Source organism: Tetrao urogallus, assembly GCF_951394365.1.
Source record: "Tetrao urogallus genome assembly, chromosome: 6".
NCBI classification, from domain to species: Eukaryota; Metazoa; Chordata; class Aves; order Galliformes; family Phasianidae; genus Tetrao; species Tetrao urogallus.
In genome coordinates, this window is record NC_136819.1 from 6,410,384 (window position 1) to 6,429,990 (window position 19,607).

The 19,607-nt window shown below is 44.2% G+C and overlaps 1 protein-coding gene across 1 annotated transcript in view; it reads left to right on the forward strand.

Annotated features, from left to right (window-relative positions):
• The window catches only part of PLCB2 (phospholipase C beta 2), a gene marked incomplete at both ends in the record, with an annotated part of 36,624 nt that extends 17,190 nt beyond the window's left edge, over positions 1 to 19,434 (forward strand). The window contains 22 exons of the mRNA XM_079537263.1: positions 171 to 328; positions 1,959 to 2,041; positions 2,303 to 2,387; positions 3,784 to 3,955; positions 5,776 to 5,873; positions 6,599 to 6,695; positions 6,782 to 6,866; positions 7,289 to 7,413; positions 8,450 to 8,604; positions 9,070 to 9,234; positions 10,486 to 10,585; positions 10,845 to 10,949; positions 11,467 to 11,555; positions 11,949 to 12,045; positions 12,912 to 12,965; positions 13,985 to 14,195; positions 14,394 to 14,562; positions 14,907 to 14,983; positions 16,715 to 16,810; positions 17,954 to 18,011; positions 18,471 to 18,557; positions 19,162 to 19,434. Coding sequence (XP_079393389.1) covers positions 171 to 328; positions 1,959 to 2,041; positions 2,303 to 2,387; positions 3,784 to 3,955; positions 5,776 to 5,873; positions 6,599 to 6,695; positions 6,782 to 6,866; positions 7,289 to 7,413; positions 8,450 to 8,604; positions 9,070 to 9,234; positions 10,486 to 10,585; positions 10,845 to 10,949; positions 11,467 to 11,555; positions 11,949 to 12,045; positions 12,912 to 12,965; positions 13,985 to 14,195; positions 14,394 to 14,562; positions 14,907 to 14,983; positions 16,715 to 16,810; positions 17,954 to 18,011; positions 18,471 to 18,557; positions 19,162 to 19,434 — 2,639 coding nt within the window. The remainder of the gene's footprint in view (positions 1 to 170; positions 329 to 1,958; positions 2,042 to 2,302; positions 2,388 to 3,783; positions 3,956 to 5,775; positions 5,874 to 6,598; positions 6,696 to 6,781; positions 6,867 to 7,288; positions 7,414 to 8,449; positions 8,605 to 9,069; positions 9,235 to 10,485; positions 10,586 to 10,844; positions 10,950 to 11,466; positions 11,556 to 11,948; positions 12,046 to 12,911; positions 12,966 to 13,984; positions 14,196 to 14,393; positions 14,563 to 14,906; positions 14,984 to 16,714; positions 16,811 to 17,953; positions 18,012 to 18,470; positions 18,558 to 19,161) is intronic.
• Positions 19,435 to 19,607: the final 173 nt, after the last annotated feature.

The window sequence follows — 19,607 nt, forward strand, 5'->3', positions numbered from 1 at the left end:
CTGGGCTGCCTGTGCCAATGCCTCACCGCTCTTTTAGCGAATATTTTTTTCATAATATCCAACATATTGTCATTCTGCTCAAAGACAGCAGAGTTTATGCTCTGCTTTATGCAGAAGGTGCCCCACGTGAATAGCTAAAGCTGAACCTCCCTCCTTGTGCTCTCCTCCAGCTGGCCAGTTTTCTGGTATCTCATCTCCCGAAATGTACCGTCAGACGCTGCTGGCTGGGTGTCGCTGTGTGGAGCTGGATTGCTGGAAGGGCCGTCCCCCAGATGAGGAGCCCATCATCACTCATGGGTTCACCATGACAACTGAAATCCTCTTCAAGGTGCAGGAATATTCTCCACACATTTGCCCTTGCTTGGCTTTAGACTGATCTCCATTCAAGTTCACTGACTGACAGTCAAACGTATTGGCAAAGATGTTTGAAAGAGAAAGATTCATGGCAAGATGACAAGTGAATGAATGTGTAGGTAGAATGAAAGATGAGCAAATGTGCAAGAGGTTGGAGTTTGTGTACATTGTTGGAGCTGGAGGACCGCGAAAGGTGGATGAGGATAAATGAATGATGGGAATGCAGGTAGTCAAGTAGAAGTGATGGAGAGACAATTGAGTGGGTGTGCCTGTATGCAGAGTTGTGTAGCACGATGGATGTATGGACAGAAAATTGCATGAGAATTTTACGGATGGATGCAAGTCAGACAAACAATCAAGGTGGCTTTTAGAAAACAAACATTTGAAGTGAGTTTATCTTCTTACAGTTTGTGTGCTTTAGAGCCTCAGATGGAGGTGCTTTGGAGGAATAGATTTTAATTACTTCCCAATTACATGTCTATTTGGTGGAGCAACTGCCCTCTAGCATGCTGAGCAGAGAGCTTCCCTGAGGGTTTAGCTCCTAGGCTTCTGAAGCACAGTTTAAAGCCTTGAAAATGTATGGCATTCATCCACAGAAGTTACGAACAGCTTGCAGGTTAAAAATCAATGCACTACGCTTATTTTTCTGCTCTCATGTACACAGCAGCTGCCAACAGGAGGGCACTTTTTCTTCATTTTAAAGCTCTTTATTCATATTCCATATCTTTCCCCAATTCCAACGCTTCACAAGTACTAAAATATTTCTTCTGGGGGAAAAACACCAGATCCTTATTAACGATTGGAAGTATTGTCATTTTCAGCGTCAGTAATTTCCCATATCCTATAATTGCACTGCTGCTTTTTGCACAGCGGTTCGCTACAGATAGGAAAAGTAACGACAGCCATAGCTACTGTAATTGCAGAGTTCTGCTAAGGCATGCAACTGTATCTCAAGGAAATTGTAACCTGCTACTCCTCTTCCAAACCTGGCAGGTTTCTTGGGCGCAGTCCAAGTGGTCCATGGAGGAGCTGAATTTTGGGGGCAGCAGGGGGTTGTTTTATTTGCTTGGGGGGTTGTTCTTTTTTAAGGGAATCGCCCACATTGAGGTCCTGGTGCTAGACCTGGCCTCACCATTTAACCTGGAGCCCATGTGTGCTGTATAAAGTTAGTGCACAAACATACTAGACTAAAGGCTGGGAGGTAATTGCAAAGGAGCAAATGACACTTTCCTTACCATGTCAATAAGCAGCAATGGGAAGAAAATAGTAGAAAGTTTGTGGAATTTAACAGGGATTTGGAGAGAATATGATTTTATTTTTTTTTCTCTACGTTATTAATGCTGAGAATGTTTCTATGGTATTTGCATTGGAAATGTCAGCACTGCTGGTGCTGGTGAGTGAACGTTCCAGATTTCTCTGCTGCTAGATAGAAGCGTGTTGTGAACAGGTGAAATGATAGAAAGTTGGGCAGCTTCAGAGGCAGGTGTAAATTGTCAGCCTGACTGATCACTGTGGAGATTTGAAATGCGGGGAGGGATCAGTTTCATGGAGAGATCAGATCTGTTACTAATGAGTGCTGGTACCTGTGATGTTCTTTCCTTCAGGATGCAATTGAAGCCATTGCAGAAAGTGCTTTCAAAACATCTCTTTACCCTGTCATCCTCTCCTTTGAGAACCACGTGGACTCGTGAGTATCTGATGACTGTGGGGACAGTGATGCGGGAGGATTGTGTTCTCTGTTGTCCAGAGCAGAACAGGCAAGGGCTGCTTGATTTGAAATGAATTCCTGTGTTGACATGAAACATTGTTAGGGATTTTTGCGGCGAAGATGCAAAGTACATTCTGAATGGGTGAAGATTTATGGATCTCAAAATAGTTGCTCATGCTAGACTCTGGATTTGGGCATCTGTTTTCCTGCTCACTCCTGCTTTATCTCTTTGTTTATTAGGCCTAAGCAGCAGGCAAAGATGGCTGAGTACTGCCGAACCATATTTGGAAATATGCTGCTGACAGAGCCTCTGGAGAAATACCCAGTAAGTGGGAGCTGGGGAAGGAGGCTGAAGAACCAGGTCAGGGAGAGGACTTTCTGAAAAAAGTGGTTCCTCATGCCAGGAAATGCCACAGGAGATATAAGGACAGTAACAAAAAAGAGGTAAATGAGCTCAGTACATGGGGTGAGCAAACTGACAAGTGAAGGGATGACTTCTCAGTCACAGGGCTTTTCCTGAGCACTTGTCTGACCCTGCTCTTAATGCTCCATCCCTTCAGTGACTTTGGAAACTGAGCTCTAGGTGACCAAGCTGTACCCATTACACCAAGATGAGTCAGTGTATTTTCATACGTGATATTGTTTCAAAGGTGTCTGCCAGTGCTTGCTTTGGAAAGAACCAGGAGCAAGGGTTTAGTAGCATTTCAGGCTCTTCCAACCAATGCTTCTAAATTCCTGTTTCCAGCCTGGAAATGACCCCCCTTGGGGGCATAGATGGGCAGGTCACTGACATGCATTACTGTGTGCTCAGACTAGCTGAGTAAAACTCCTGTTCTGCTTGAACTGAGGTGACAGCTTACTTGTGCAATTATGTATTTTTGTGGGGATGGTGACTTTTTTTGGTGAACCTTACGCACACCGCTTGTTCAGCTGCCTTGTGAATGAACACTGATTTACAAATCATGGGCAGTGCCTGTGTTCTGCAGGGAATGAATCAATTTCCTTTTATTAAATAGTAGAGGGGGAGCTAAAACACCTGGTCCAACCATCTGAGTTTTAATACTGAGATAAACAGAGCTGAAAACAAACAGGGAGCACATTGGCAGTTGCCCACTGTCCAGAGCCATGTCTTTGCCCAAAGAATGGGGAGAAACAGTTCAGAGTTTTAGCTAAATTATTAACAGGTCTGTTGGTATCTATATGGAAGTGTAGATCTGGAAGCAGAGTCTGAGTCACACATCCTCATGTGACATGCACAAAGCCACTGCCTTTGGGATTTTTTTTTTTCTTTCAAATCAGCCTTAGGCAGAGAGTTTAAAAATGGCCTGATTGCTGATGTGGTACTCTGGGATAATGAGAGAAGGGGGTGGAATGTGAAAGCCTGAGTTGTGTGGATGGCTCTAGGAAACGTGGATGGTTTTTCAGCTGTAGTGCAGGATGGGTGGCTGGAGACAGCATGACGTGCACAGGCAGTAGAGCTTGAAAAGACTGAGAGGTGTAAAATGCTGGTCTGAAAGTGACATCAGGAAGGTGAAGACTTAGGAAAAAATCTGCACATAGTGGAATGTGCCTGTAGGTGGAGAAATTAAAGTATACTGTGGGTGAGAGATATTTCCATGTACCAATAAGTGGCCAGAGGAGCTGTACTAGGAAGGACAGGACAGCTGAGTGTCTAAATTGTGTATCTGTGAAGAAAGTTCATTGTGAAGTTTCTGTTGCAGCTGAAGCCAGGAGTTCCTCTGCCAAGTCCTAAGGATCTCTTAGGGAAAATCTTAATTAAGAACAAAAAGAAACAGTCTGTATCTGAGAAGAGGCAGAATTCTATGAAGAAGGGGAAGAATGTGGAACCAGAAATCATTGAGCAGCCAGCTTTTACAGATGTTGAAGATACTGGTATGTCTAAGGGGGAAAATGGGACTAGTACAGCTAGATGAGCAAGTCTGGCCTGCTAGGGACTTTCCAAATTTCCTGATACTAGCTCTAGGCAAGACAATACTAGTCATCAATTCAGGCATCTCATGAAGAAGCGTAAGCTTGGAAGATAAACTAAATCTTCAGAATATTTTCAGACACTGTTCTGACTAATAAGAGGCAACCAACTTAATTCCCTGCCCATTAGTGAACTCTGCTGCCTAATCTGAGACTTATGTCTGCATGGGTTAGTAATTACTAGATGCACACTGACTGTTGGTTTGATGGAAGGGGATATATATATTTTTACCACTAGTAGCTCTCTGATAACAACAAATTTACCATGGTGTGGTTAATAAGAGCGTATAACGGTTTGGGATGAAGATATCTTAAAGATCATCTAGTCCCAACCCCTGCCCACAGCAGGGGCCTTCCCACTAGATCTGGCTGCTTAGGGCCCCATCCAACCCGTGGGTCTGTGCCCTTCTTTGTGCTGAACACAGCACTGCAAGTGGGGCCTCACAACAGCAGAGTAGAGGGGCAGGATCACTTCCCTCACCCTGCTGGCCACGCTTTTTTTGAATGCAACCCAGCGTACAGGTGGCCTTCTGGGCTGCAAGATTGGTGGCATCAGCAAAATTGCTGGGAGTGCACTCAATCCTGTTGTCCATGTCACCAACAAAGATGTTAAGTGGTGCTGGTCCAAGTGCTGACCCCTGAGGGTCACACCTGTCACCAGTCTCGACTTTGACATTGAGTAATTGACCACAACTCTTTAAATGGGACTGCCCAGCCAATTCCTTATCCACCCAAGTGGTCAGGCCATCAAATCCACGCCTTTTCAATTTAGAGACAAGGACGTTGTGCCAATAACTCTTCCCTTATCCACCAGCACAGTTACCTAGAAGGCTCTCGGGTTTGTCAGTCACGATTTGCCCTTATTAGTGAAGTCATGTTGGCTGCCACCAGTCACGTCTCTCTTTTCCATGTGCTTTAGCATTGTTTCCAGGTGAATCTGCTCCAAGACCTGGCTGGGCACAGAGGTGGGACTGACTGGCCTATAGTTCCTCAGGTCTTCCTGTTTGTCCGTTTCTAAAAATTGAGGTTATGTTTCCCTTTTCCAGAAGGTGGGAACTTCATCAGACTGCCACAACTTTTCAAATACAGTGGCTTAGTAACTTCATTTGCCACTTCCCTCAGGACCCTCAGATGCATCTCATCAGCTCCCACGGACTTGTATATTTTCAGGTTCCTCAGATGGTTTCAAACCGTCTCCTACAGAGGGTGGTTCTTCGTTCTCCCAGTCCCTCACCTTGAGGATCTTGAAGGCTTATAGAACATTCAGTCCCTACTTTCCTCCCATCCTTCACCTCCCACTGTTTCAAGGCTTGAGGAACCTGTGGTAGAACAGTGATGCAGTTCTTGGTATCCAGTGATGCAGAACCTGGCACATCCGGTTCATGTGATGAGTGCCACTACAGAGGAGCTGGGAATCAGACATTCAGTCCCACAGATGCGTGCCGCCTTGGTGGGGAGAACAGAATTGTGATTGTCACTCCTGTGGTGTGGTGGAGGCTTATAGGAAGGGGTCTTGAATCTGTTAGGCCAGAGTTTAGCATTTTCCTACTTGGATTTGGCTAATAAAATGATACAGTTCCTCCTCTCTTGTTCCTTTGTGACATGCTTGGGAGGTTTTGCAGAGCTCTTCACTGTTAGCAGTCAGAGCTGCAGGCCGTGTGAGCAGTCACAGAGTCTTGTCTTCATGTTCTGATAAGCAGTACTGATATGGGCTGTATGCTTAGTCTGGGCAGGTGATGTGGCTGAAGAAGAACCAGAGGAAGAGGATGATCAGCTAGGAAACCTGGATGAAGAGGAAATCAAGAAGATGCAGTCAGATGAGGTGCTGTTATTGTTGTCTCTGTTCCTTTTCTGTTTTGTTTTTTGTTTTTGTCTTATTCTGGCCCCCAATTTTCTCTGGAGACTCACTATTCTGAATGGAGATTAATATCAAAGTGCAAAGGGGAGTGAACCGTACTATGATGACTTTCCTTTCTCCGTGCAATATGACATTTCTCTTATTCAGTTTTTCCTGCAAAAGTTGTGACAAACATAGAGGCTGTAGCAGAAGAGGTATTATTTCTGAATCTGACTTTGATATTCTGCATGATTTGGAGGTAACTCTCTGCCCTCAGGGTGTTTGGAGCAGCTTAGCCTTAGTCTGATAAACGTTATAGAAACATGAAGTGCTGCTGCTGAAAGGGAAGCAGCAGATCAGCACTGCCTTGAATAGGGAAGATCCATTTCCCTTTTTCTTCTCTCTAGAGTCAATCAGAGAAGAGGGCAAACAACGTCCCAGGTTTGTCCCAGAGTCCATACTTTGAGGTTATAGGGGTCCTAGACTTCTTGTGAAGTCTGGTACCTTCTAGCGTATCTCAGTTTTTGCCATGCTACCCAGAACTCAGTGTGCCCCCAACAAAGCTGCTTACAATGTAATTGTAGGATCAAGAAGCCAAAGAAACAGCTGTGCTTTGGCCAGGGCAGCCCAGATGTGTTTTGTTTCATCTCTAGAAAAACTCTCCTCATCTTTCTTCTCTTGTATTTTGTTGCATTTCTTTTCCTGCCCAGGGCACTGCTGGTTTGGAAGTGACAGCGTATGAAGAAATGTCCAGCCTTGTTAATTACATACAGCCCATCAAATTTGACTCCTTTGAAGTCTCTGCCCGTAAGTCAGTCTCTCATCAGTCCCACACACACAATGGGGGCTGGGTGCACCTTTCTTCTAAACACTTTCATGTTCTCTCTTTCTAGAGAAGAACCGGAGTTACGTCATCTCTTCTTTCACTGAGCTGAAGGCTTATGATCTGCTGACCAAGTTTCCTGTGCAGTTTGTAGAGTATCCTTTTGGCAGTGTTTGCCCCCTGTAGTTGGTTGTACAAAGTGTGGGAGCTGATCTGAAACTTGGGTTAAGGCTAAGGTGCAATCAGCTGAATTCTGGTTTTGGAATATGGTAAACTCTTCATCACAGGTGTAAAGTATGCAGGTGTGGAGATGTGCAAGCTGCCAGGGTGGCTTGGGCTGCTCACAGAGATTCTTGACAGTAGGCATCTTGCAGTAGCAAAAGGCAAAGCTGTCAGATGTTTACTCTTAAACAGGAAAGGATGTAGGAAAGGAGCATGTTGTTGCCCCAGCTTCCTTTTCTTCTTCTTCAGAAGACTCTGAGCCTTCATAGCAAATGACTTTTAAATCTGAATTCATGAGCTAGCGTCAGGGTGCACAAGGAGTGCTCCAGTTTGGGTTCCAATAGAGCAATTGTAGATACAACAAACGCCAGATGAGCCGGATTTACCCCAAAGGCACCCGAATGGACTCCTCGAATTACATGCCCCAGATGTTCTGGAACGTTGGCTGTCAGATGGTGGCACTGAACTTCCAGACCATGGGTGAGTGTCACATTGTCCTCCAGCTTCTCAGTGGGTGAAGCCGTGTGCTCATGTTCATTGTCTCTTCCTTCCCTGCTATTTTCTACCACTGCTGTTCCCCTGTATGTGTTTGTTCTGCACACCTTGTTCCCAAAGTGTTGCTCTTCTCTGAGTCTCTCACAGACCAACAGCACATTTCTGGGTCCAGCACAATTCAGGCATGCAGAGCCTGTAATTGCCTGTCCTACATGTTTATGCTTACACATGTGCACAGGCTTGCTGTCATCCAATATCTGGGTACTATCTCTGCCTGGTTTGTAACATGATGTCAGAGTAAATAACTTGTGTGAAGGCACCAGGAGCTCCTGTATCCTCTTTCCTACAAGGCAGCAGGCATAGCTCCATCTGGCCACAGGACCAGCCTGTCTGTGCTGTTATTTCCAGTACACTGATCTGAGCAGGGAAGAAAGGCCATTTCTTGCTGCACAACTAGCATAAGAGGAGGCAAAGAAAAGCCTTCAGATAACACTGCTCTTTACCATTTTCACTATCTCGTGTATGGAGTGTAGGAGACTGGCTTATAGGATCAATAGGAGGAAAAATAATAAAAGTGACTTAAAAAGGGAAAGTTTGGTTTTGAAGAGGATATCGTACTGAAGACAGGTGCCAAAACCATAAGCCACTGTTAGTAAGATAAGAAGTGGCAGAGGAGAGGATGGACTGAGAGAAGCCCCAAAATGACAGAAAGGAGGAGTGGAGAGGTTCAGACAACAATTTGCCTCACACCCACAATAGCAGGTACTTCTTAAAGTATTTAATTTAGTTCTACCCATGATTTATGGCACAATCATAAGCAAACCACTTTACCTTTCTCATAATAGCTGCTGTAATATTTTTCCCTGTAGGGTGCTGAGAGATTTAATTAGTTTTTGAAAGGGCTTTGTGAGTCTTTGGCTAGCATGGGCTGTAAAAGTACAGCACCTCTCAGCTCACTGAGAGCCACCTGCTTAGATTCCACAGCAGTTTTGCTCATTGCTTTCCTCTCTATGTACCTCAGATGTTCCCATGCAACAGAACATGGCTCTGTTTGAGTTCAATGGCCAGTGTGGCTATCTGCTCAAGCATGAATTCATGCGGCGTCCGGACAAGCAATTTGACCCTTTCTCAGTGGACCGCATTGATGTGGTGGTGGCAAGCACACTGTCTGTCACGGCAAGTACAACCTGGAGTGCTCTTCCTCCTCTGACCGCCATTTGCTGGCACTGCGTACATAACTAGTGCGTATGACCCCTCCAGTTGTTACCCAGTGGGGTTCTTAGTGGCAAATGAACCCAGCTCCCTGGGTCCATTTCTCCTGTGGGAGAAATTTGTTTCCATGGCGACTCCCCACCTTTGTGCTATTTCAAATTAATCCTAATCACATGAGAATGGAAAATTAGCATCTGCCACGCAGAAGGAAGCCAAGGCAATGATGCTGGGGAGGGAGGAGGTTGGAGGAAGTGTTGGTACAAGAAACAGGGGTGAAGAAAAGATAAAAGAAAAGCCTACTGCGGATTGGAAGCTGCAGCAAAAAAGATGTTTTGGAGCTGGAGAGGGACTTAAGGGTGGAGACGTGGGTGGGTTCTTTTATTTTACTCTTTTCAGCAGTTGCTAATTAATGTTTTTGTTTGCTCATAGATACTTTCTGGTCAATTCCTCTCAGACCGCAGTGTGAAGACATACGTGGAAGTGGAGCTGTTTGGGCTGCCAAGGGACACAAAGCGCAAATACAGAACCAAACTGACCTCCACTGCCAATTCCATAAATCCTGTTTGGAAAGAAGAACCTTTTGTTTTTGAAAAGGTAAGGAACACTTTTGTAATGATTTGGAGAGACGCCAGGAGGGACTCCCTTCTGGAGAGCTCAATTGTGGCTTTAGACAGACCAAGAATGCTGCGCCTGAGATAATATCCAAACGATACCCAAAACAACTCTCCACAGAGATTTCTTTGTACAGATATCGGGTAGCTGGGAACATTTCTGGAAATAACAGGTATCAAAAATCTCCCCTTGGTGATGCACTTCAGACTGAATTCACTAATCAGATTGGAAGACTTCAAGCATAAGGAAGCAGAAAGAAACTGTGGTTAAATTGTCAATGAGAAGCAGGCGTGCTGGGCAAGTAATGGGACCAGCAGGAGGTTTTCAGCTGTGCCTGATTACAGAAGGCAGCCCTGTTTGTCTGCCAGAATTCAGTGGCCACTAATCTCCAGCTATGGGCTATGGGGAGATTAAGTTGAAGGTGATAGTAAGGTCTGGCTTTTCTGCAGTTAAAAGAAAAATACATTATAAATTCAGCTCTGCCAAGCACACTGTGAGATAGCAGATATTTTCAGCCTACTTGGGATGTGGTAGATAAATATTATCCTCATTTCAGAAAATGCTTTTCAGGCTACGGTTTTGACAGACTAATTTTTAGTTCATTTCATGGCAGAAGAAAATGGGAGAGGATGATGAAACAGCCCTTATGGCAAAGTTACTGTGTTTGCTAAATTATCTTTCCAAATTTGTTTCCTTCTTTGGTGAATTGCTTTGTGGAAGTGCTGGTTTGGAGGGCTTATTGCACAGTTTTTTCTTTAGTTAGCCTGCTTTCCTCTGATCCCTTGCAGTCTCTCCTCTGAGAAGCCTATGTTTGGTGAAGTTTTTGTAACTTCAGTTATGCTCATGACAAACTGCAGCCTTAATTTACAAGATTTGGAAACAGGCAATGGTTTCTCTGGAAAGATGTCCCTTTTCATTGCAGGGGATTTGGACTAGATGACCTTTGAAGGTCCCTTCCAACTCAAACAATTCTATGGTTCTATGAGACAGCACAGTTTTGTTGGAAGGAGGAAAGAATGAAGTTGTGCTCAGTGAAGACAGTATGCTGTTAGGGAACAGAACATAGGTGTCTTAATCTGTGTTGTTTTGTTTTGTTTTGTTGTCCTGCCTGTAATAAGTCATTTGTGCACTGCTCGCTCTGCTCCATTATTTTGGCTGCTTTTTAAACCACTCATTTTCTTTTTTAACTCTTTTTTTGTTTTGTTGTTGTTGTTGTTGTTGTTTTTTCCCTAGATCATGATGCCTGAGCTGGCATCACTCAAAATTGTGGCTTTTGAGGAAGGAGGAAAGTTCATTGGTCATCGTGTCATTCCCATTATTGCAGTGCACTCAGGTAGGTTTTGTGGAAATACCTTCATCTTTTCTAATCTTAAAATGTATCCATTTGAACATCTGCATGTTTTCCATTTATGCCTGTTGCATAGAATATCACCTGTAGGCAGTGGAGCCTTCAGATTCATCCAGTTATATCCTTGCTTTCACACCATACGTATTCACCATGCCCTCTTGCAGACATCTTCATTTTACCGTTGGGGCACACAAACAAGAAGGGAAAGATTGTGTTACTCATCTCTTCTGCTTTCTGCTTTCAGGCTATCACCATGTTTGTCTTCGCAGTGAAAGTAACATGCCACTCACCATGCCTTCTCTATTTGTGTACCTGGAAGTAAAGGATTATGTCCCTGATGCCTGGGCAGGTAGGTAGTATGCTTCAGAACGTGCCTGGGGTTTTGTCCAAACTGCAATCTAGAAGCAATTTTCTGGCCTCTTCCTTTGAAAAAGGAATGGCCAAACATAGAGAAATGAGGAAAACCCCCCTCTGGAGATATTACAGAAAAACTTTTTAACAATCATGAACAAAGCCAAGTAGGATGTCACGGCAGCTGCCACAGAACTTCTTGTGAATACTGTAGTTTTGACTGTAGGCACCTTGTGTTTACTCTCTCTCTCTGTATTCATATAAATGAGCCTTGTTCATGGGTGGAAATGCTGGAAAAAACTGATGGTTTTAACACGGATTCCTTAAAAAGATTGGGTTGACACAGCATTGGATGAGGGTTGGAACAGGAGTTATGCATGCTGACAGCCTGGCTTGTTACAAGTAGAGAATACAAGATAGCTCTTCTCCACAATTTTCTACGTTATGCAGAGAGGAAACCAGAGAGTGCTCAGTGCTATTTGGTAATCCAAGCAAGATTTCCTTTTTGTTTCTAGACCTGACTATTGCTCTCTCCAACCCAATTAAGTTCTTCAATCTGCAAGAAAAGAGATCAGTTAATCTAAGAGATGGCTCAGAGGTGGAGGTAAGTTTTCCCAAGTTCTGCCATTGTCTGTAAAATGTGCTGCGTGGAATTGATCTGAAATAACAGAGGGATTGTCAAGGGGCTCCCCACTGTCCTGGAGCAAGGCTGTCTGTGACAAGCCTATGTGTTGCATCTAGCCAGAGGCAGGCAGAGGACTGCCTTGGGTATAGAACTGGAATGTGTCAGAGACTAATAGTAGTTTCTCTAAGCTATGAGTAGTTAACACCACTGCCAGCAAAGAGGGGAACTTAGCTTTGTGACATGCAGAGATCAACAATGGAGAAAGCACACAAGAGCTTTCTGGGTGTCTTTGTTTTCATTTCTTTCATTTCCTAATGTCGGTCTCCAATTCCATTTTCTATCCTTTGATTTACCTCTGATATTTTGTTGTAGAGGCCTGACTTGCAGAGGAACTTCTCATTTCCTGAAAATAATAGGATGCCAGAGTCCACCAGGAAATTCAGCACTCCTTTTGCAAATGGGCCTGCAGGTAAAGCTGTGTGATGAACTTACAGAAGGGGAAGCCAGGCACGCGCATGGCTGGAAAAAGATACTGCTGGAGGATGAAGATCCTTGGTAACAGGATCAGAACTTCTTGAACCAATTTACCAACTTGCATTCTGGTGCTAGTCGTTAATGGCAAAGTTGTGTGCATGCTTTGGCTATTGTGGTTGGAATGGATGTGACACACATACTGCTTTTATTCTGCAATGGAAACGTAAGACCTGGTGTGGTTCTATCCCTTAACACTTCTCTGCTCTTCAGCTCTTTGTTGTTCAAAGGTCTTTTTTGTAGGTTACTGTTCCTTCTGACATTTTAAGTATGTTCTCCCTGAAAACTCTGTGCCTTGTGAAACTTTGCTTAGAACTGTTGTATAATGCTTGGGAGCTGTAAAGACTGATAGTTTTATTCACCAGCTCAGATGTGAACATTGAACTTTATTTATAAGAGTTGGAAAAAAGTTAATGGATTTCCTTGAAAAGGAGGCAAAATCTCTTGCATTTATTACTACAGCAGAAAGCATTTATTACTCTGTTCAAATAAGATGTAGCAGAGAAAGATCTCATGACATTGTTTGTTCTTCTCATATGGGCACCTTCTTGACCTTGCAAAATAAGATAACCAACAGACGTGACAGATGTCTGTGAGAGTGCCAGAAGGGACATTCCTTGAACCTACACTTAATCCTAAGTGATTGGTAGAGTCATTCAAGTTAAGTAAAAGCACATCTCCTACCACACACCTAAGATTCACCCATTCTGTTCTAATTTATAGTACTGATGAACTCTCCACTGTCCATTTTCATCCCAAAGCTCCAAGATGAAACATTGACAGGAGCCTCTTTTGTCATTTTAGGAGCAGCAGCTCTGGTCAAGGATGGAAACGTGAAGGAAGTAACACAGCTTCCAGGTAATTCCCTTCATGCTTTTTGTGTGGACTGAGGTCTTGTCAGGTCCCTCACTGCCCAACTTCTGTCTGAGACAATGCTGAAACCTACTTGCAAGTTACAGAAGAACTTACCCAAGAGTAAACTTGTTGCCCTCAGGCCATGGTGCCAAATAACTGCTGTGTGCAGCAAGTTTTGTTTGGTTGTTTTTTTCTGAAGTTAGTCCTAAACAAATACAATAAATATACCCTCTGACAAGAGACATCACATAATATAGAAGTGCAGTGGGCTTTGATTTGAAAGACCAGACTTGCTGACCAAGAGACTTGCTGTTGAGCTGTACACTTGAGTGTCCTCACTAGGAGCATTTAGTAAGAGCTTGACCCCCATTTGCAGACACACCCTCAAAGTTCAGTTAGTTTTTGCACATTTGAAGCCAAAAGTAAAAGTGACTTCCCCTGTGAAGATAACTCTCTGTGGCTTTTTTGCTAGATAACCACATATGAAGACAGTCAGTAGACTTGCTGCTGCCAGATAACAAGTTCTCCAGCAGTTCACAGGCATCCTACTTCCCAGTATCTTCACTGACCTAGGGAGACCTTTCACTCGTTCCTTACAACTGAAGCCAGCTGTTACAACTGGAAGAGCTGATAGCTTTTGTCACTGTCACCTGACTTTGGAAAAAAAAGAAAAAAAAAAAGTCATGAAATAACAAAGCTTTTCCCTTCTAATTAGAGCTGCCAGCTAGCTTAGTGCTTGGGCTGCCTCTGGGATGCTCTGGACTATGGTAAAGGAGGCAAGGCCTGAGAAGGACTTGAGGGTATATTACTCCATCGTGTTTCTCTGGGCAAAACACCGAAAGGCAATTCTTCTGGCTGTTCCCAAGGCAGGCAGCCACCTGGTGGGGAGCTGAGCTGGATAGATGTAATGCTGAAAAGAGAGAGGGAAAGCTGAACGAAGGCAGCATTGAAAAAAAAAAAACATCTCTGACCCCAAGAGACATCACAGCAGGGTGAGAAAACAGCCTCTGTTTGTATTACAGAGCCTCAGACAGCCAGCCTTGCAGAGCTGCAGCAGATGAAGCTGTTCCTGAAGCTGCTGAAGAAGCAGGAGAAAGAACTGAAGGAGCTGGAGCGGAAAGGAAGTAAACGGAGAGAAGAGTTGCTACAGAAATATTCTGTTCTCTTTTTGGAACCTGTCTGCCCAAGAGGCAAGAAAAGATCTGTGCACTCCAGGAAAACCCAGAAGAAGAGGTAAGTAAGGCAAAGGGTCCTCTGGCCTGCGGAGCACTTCCTGAGACCAAAGCAGAGAGATTTCTCAGATGAACAAGGGCAAGCAATGTGGCGCAGGCCTTTGTGTCTCACTGGGTCACTTGGCTGTTGGGTGGAAGGGATGGTCAGCAGCGTATAAGCATCCCTAAAAGCAACACAGCTGCTGTATCTGTTCTGCAGGAGTTTGACGACAGGTGATGTTGGTACCTGCATGCAACCTGTAGAAATGGCAGAAAAGCTCGATAGCCAAGTTTTGGAACTGAAAGAGAGGCTGGAGATGGAGCTTATCTGCCTGGGGGAAGAATACCATGATGAGATTCGAAGAAGGAAAGAGCAGCATGCCACAGAGGTAAGGACTGCATGTGCCAACCAAAAGCTAGCCTGTGAAAGCCCCCACAGGGACAGCTTGAAAAGCAAGTTTTTCACTGAATTGTGAGCTCAGAATAACGGCTACTGGGCAAAGAAGCTCTCAGAACAATTGTCAGGTCCATAGAAGGTAGTGCAAAGAATGCAGATAGTGATGTTTGCTTGTCAGAAGCTACAAAATTGAGGCCCATCCTCATGAATTAGCTGACCTTAGGACTTCAGTGCAGGAAGGGATAAAGCTGAACCTGGTGGCAAATAGGTACTGACAGTGCACTGTGTCTCATCTTGGTCTGTTTGGTTTTAATCTTGTTTTCATCCCTTCAACAGCAAACGGCCAAGATTACAGAGCTAGCCAGAGAGAAGCAGATAGCTGAGCTGAAGGCACTGAAGGAGTCATCACAAAGGTAAACTCAGCATTTGAACAGCAGAGTAATAATGAATAGCTCTTAGTTTGGATAGCATTTCCTGTTAGATTGCAGAGCACTGTGCTACAGCAAGTGAGTGAATACCAAAGAGGAGAAATATTTATTTGGTGATAAACTGAGGCACAGCAATGTGATGGGACATAGTCACACTGTGGGAGTGTTGGGAACACCTCATGACCTCCAGTGCAGTGCACTTGCCATGAGAAACCACAGGTATTAGTGCTTGAGATGCAGCAAGTAACTTTGACTGACTTTTCAGAAAGATAGGGAGCAAGACTGCTAGTCACTGTCTGTCACCACTGTGTGCTGTAGCCAGTATATCAGGTAATCTCTCCCAGGTACTGATTGGTTCAGTCTAAGTGCAGTCTTGGCTCCAGCACTTGAATAAACTGGCAGAATCAATTTGCTAATTTCTAGCTGGGCATATATCCATCTGTTCTTGCAGTCACACTGTTCTGAAACTAAAATCCCTGCTCATTCCTCTTTACCTCTTTAGCCTTTAGTTGCCAAGTCAGGTGAAACTTCTTTCTGTGTCCTCCATCAGGAATGATTCTCAGTTTCCCTTAGCTGCTGATCGCATTCAGACAAGACTAAGAAAAACAGGTTGATCAGTTAGGTAATGGTTTTCTAACAAATGTAATTTAGTTGAGTCACACCTACAGCTGTCTGTGAGGAGCTCTGGAAGCATTCAGAGATCTTGAGCAACCAGCAGTAAGATGGCTATGGTCAAGACAGAAATGTCAGCATCATCTTCAGATAAATCTCCATAGTAATTTATGTAAAAAAAGAAGAAGAAAAAATAGAACTGTGAGCTTGAAGAACAGAAGATTGAGGAGGATGTGACAGAACTGTGTAACATTATGAATGCCATGGAGGAGAACGGGGAAGTGACTACTGTTTCTTATGAGAGGAGAAATTCTCAGGGAGTATTTCACAGAATCACAGAATTGTAGGGGTTGGAAGGGACCTCCAGAGATCGAGTCCAACCCCCCTGCCAAAGCAGGTTCCCTACACCAGGTTGCACAGGTAGGCATCCAGGCAGGTCTTGAACATCTCCAGAGAAGGAGACTCCACGACCTCTCTGGGCAGCCTGTTCCAGTGCTCCGTCACCCTCACTGTAAAGAAGTTCTTGTGCACAACATATAATTGCTGTTCTTTGCCTCTCAGAGCAAGAAACAATGCAGTCCAAAAGTAGAGCTGAACTCCAAGGCATGAGTCACAGTTAGGAAGACAAATGCATAGAAGCTGGAGAACAGACTGGAGACTAGAATGGTGTAAAATAGAACTACCCTGGAGTTGTTCTCTTGCTTACGTTTCTCTTAAGCAGATCTTCCTTCCACTTATAGTCTCTCACATCCCGTATTTGATGCACCTTTCTGCCTGCCTCAGGTGTTCTTTTCTGTATACACAGGTAGTTCCTTCTCTCTCTGATAATTCAGCAGTCTAAGTACCTTCAGCAAGTCTCAAGCTACTCCAGAGGAAACCAAATTTAGGTATACAATACAATGAATATAACATTCATTTTTCCCTGTTCCTTTGTTATGAACCACTTTAAAAAAGAGATACAGGATTTAAAATACACTTAAGACTTTCTGCCTCACAAGCACTCTGCTTTTCTGCACAGTGGTACACTTCAGAGAACATGTGGAGGGCTGACATCACTGGTCTGTAAGCATCCTTGTCTCTCTCTGCACACTTTTCTCTCCACAGCAACATTAAAGACATTAAGAAGAAGCTGGAGGTGAAACGATTAGACCGAATCCAGGTCATGATGAAGAGTACTAGCGACAAGGCTGCTCAGGAGAGGTACTGGGGGAGATGTTACTGGGCTTTGTCTCTTTGGCATGCTAGCTGTGCAGCTCCAGGCAGGAAACAGCATTGCTCCATAGTCACTGTCACCATCAGGGATACTTTGGAAAGCAAAAAGGCAGCAGCAGAGCTCCAGTAGTCAGAGGAGAGAAGCTGGCCTGTTTTCACTTCAAGCACTGCATTCTTTTTCTAGTGCAGTCCAGTACAAAGTGAAGCCAAACACTGCTCCCTAACTGCAGTGATAGTGACGTTCCTGCAGGCTCTGCTGACACTGGCTTCTGGAGCTTTCTCCCTAGGCTTAATTTATCTACAGCAGTCAGCAAGATCTGTGTCACTTGCTGCACTTGTGAATAATCTGAGAGCATCAGAGATATCTGCAGGGATTAGGAGCTCGTATGAAAACGCAGAGGAAGGTCATTACAATGGAGAAATGGTACCTTGAAGATAATCCTCCCTATGGCCCCTGTCTCTTTGTTTCTGTTGCCTCAGCTTCTTGCCAGAGTGACAATGTTCCTTCCAGCCAGTTCAGCTGAAGTTTGGGTGCACTTTTAAATCCTTCCCATCTGCCCTCATGCCTTACTGAGTATTTTACCATGAAGAACCAAAGTCTTCCTGAGCCTCACTAGAATATGTGATAAGTTTCAGCAGGTTGAGATTGGGAATGTAATGGCTGCATCCTTCCTTGACATTCACTTCATTACAAAAATAATATTCTGCTGCTGCGCTTGTGTACTCAAGTACTGCTTGATATGAATCAGTTCTAAAAGCTCCATGTGTTCAAGTATATAGAAGAGGGTACACTGCCTCTTCTGCTTCCTACTCACAGCAAGGTCCCTTTGCTGTCTGCTTAGTTGGAAAGAAAAAGAATTCTGCATCCAATTGTTTGACTTACATATCTGGTAAATTTGAATGGTGTTTATTTGCCCTTTCCTAAAATTGCAGAAACCTCATAATGTGAAAGGACACAACGGGAGTGTAACACACCACCAGCAGTCCTGTCCTGCTGTATGGCGCTTTATCAGTATTCATAAACAGACTTTATATAAAGATAACAGATGTATTATAGGTTTTTATATAATTTATATATATATAAATTATATAAAATATGTATGTGTGTGTGTGTGTGTATTTCTTTTGCAGGTTGAAGAAAGAAATTAATAACTCTCACATCCAGGAAGTGGTCCAAACAATCAAACTGGTAAGTTCTGCTGTGGCAATCTGGTCTGTGCAAAGTGGGGGTGTCTCATGTACAGGATCAGCATGTGCCTGGGGGGAGTGTGAGCTCTCTGAGCTGTTTAAATCCCATTAAGCTGTTGCCATATTGAGGACTGAGTGCTTACTTCAGGCAGCTGAAGTGCAGTTGCAGACAGTTACCACCCTTAGTAAGATCCTGCTGTTCCAACACAGTTTGGCCAGTCTACCCAGCTGGTTACAGTGCCAACAGACCACAGTATTTTGAATTTCTAATTCAAGTGGTGAGATTTTCTAAGCAATACTAGTTAGCAGCATAACCCCATATCTGTTTAACAGTGTGCAAAATGCTGCTCTCAGCAACCCCTCTATGGCATGTGCTTTACACCCCTCTATTTGCTGTTATAAATATTTATGAAAACTGTAAATTTGGATTATTTTATTTTTTTATTTGTTCTTTTTAAAGCTGACAGAAAAGACAGCCAGGTATCAACAGAGGCTGGAAGAGAAACAGGCAGAGAATCTGAGAGCAATCCAAGAGAAAGAAGGCCAGGTAAAGGCAGAGATAATGCTTGGGTTCGCTGCTGCTACTCAGTACTGTAGTTCCACAGCACCATGGCTCAGTCTTCCTCTTATATTCTTTGATTACAGCTGTACGTGTGCACACACACACAGATACACACACACACTCACTCCTCAGTATGCTGAGGAAATGAATGGCTGTGAAGATGGCTCTACAGAGCCTGCAGCAAGCTGATACAGGGATGCTGCACTCCTACAGTCCCTGGGCTGGTAGTAGCCTTCGTCTAATCACACAAATCCCCCTACATTTAAAATGGGATGGAACTGTGTGGGATGGAAGCAGAGGTGAGTCTCCTTCCCGAGCTCCTCTGACTCTCAAACCATGTTCATGTACCCTCAAGGCTCTGCCAAACTGTGGTGCAAATCAGAACAGTGTAGCTTTCCTCTCCCCTTCCTCTGCAGGGAAGACAAAGATTTCCCGAGAGATGGAGATATCTCATTCAACGAGACCAAAACTGCAAAGTGCTAACACTGCATCACAGTGGTCTCTCTTAGAGTAGGTTTTTATACTGTTTTGAGCCTGAATTCTGCTTAGCCTCAGTGCCTGGAGAATGACTGGAGGGCTCTGTTTGCAGCTCCAGCAGGAGGCATTGGCAGAATACGAGGAAAAATTGAAAACACTGACTGTGGAGGTGCAGGAGACGGTGAAGAACTATGTGAAAGAAATCTTTCCTGATGGGCCAAAGATTCAGGAGGAAGCAGTTCTGAGCATTCCCGTGGAAGAACAAGGCTCTACAAAGCAACTGGAAGAGAAGGTCCCAGGGGCAGAGGTGCCAAGTCTGACAGCAACTACAGCTGAGCCTCCAGGAGCTGAAACAGACATCAGTATTGAGGAAAGCATACTGTGAGCAATGCTTCCCTTGCTTTTCCACTGCAGGCATGTTTATGGACATATGTAATGAAGTTAAAGACCAGCTTGACAAGCTACTCTCTCTTTCCGTGCTGGAAACTCCTAAGTCCTGAAATCCTTCAGGATTTCTACTACTTTGTAGTCCGAAACAGTCCGAGGAGCTCACCTTCA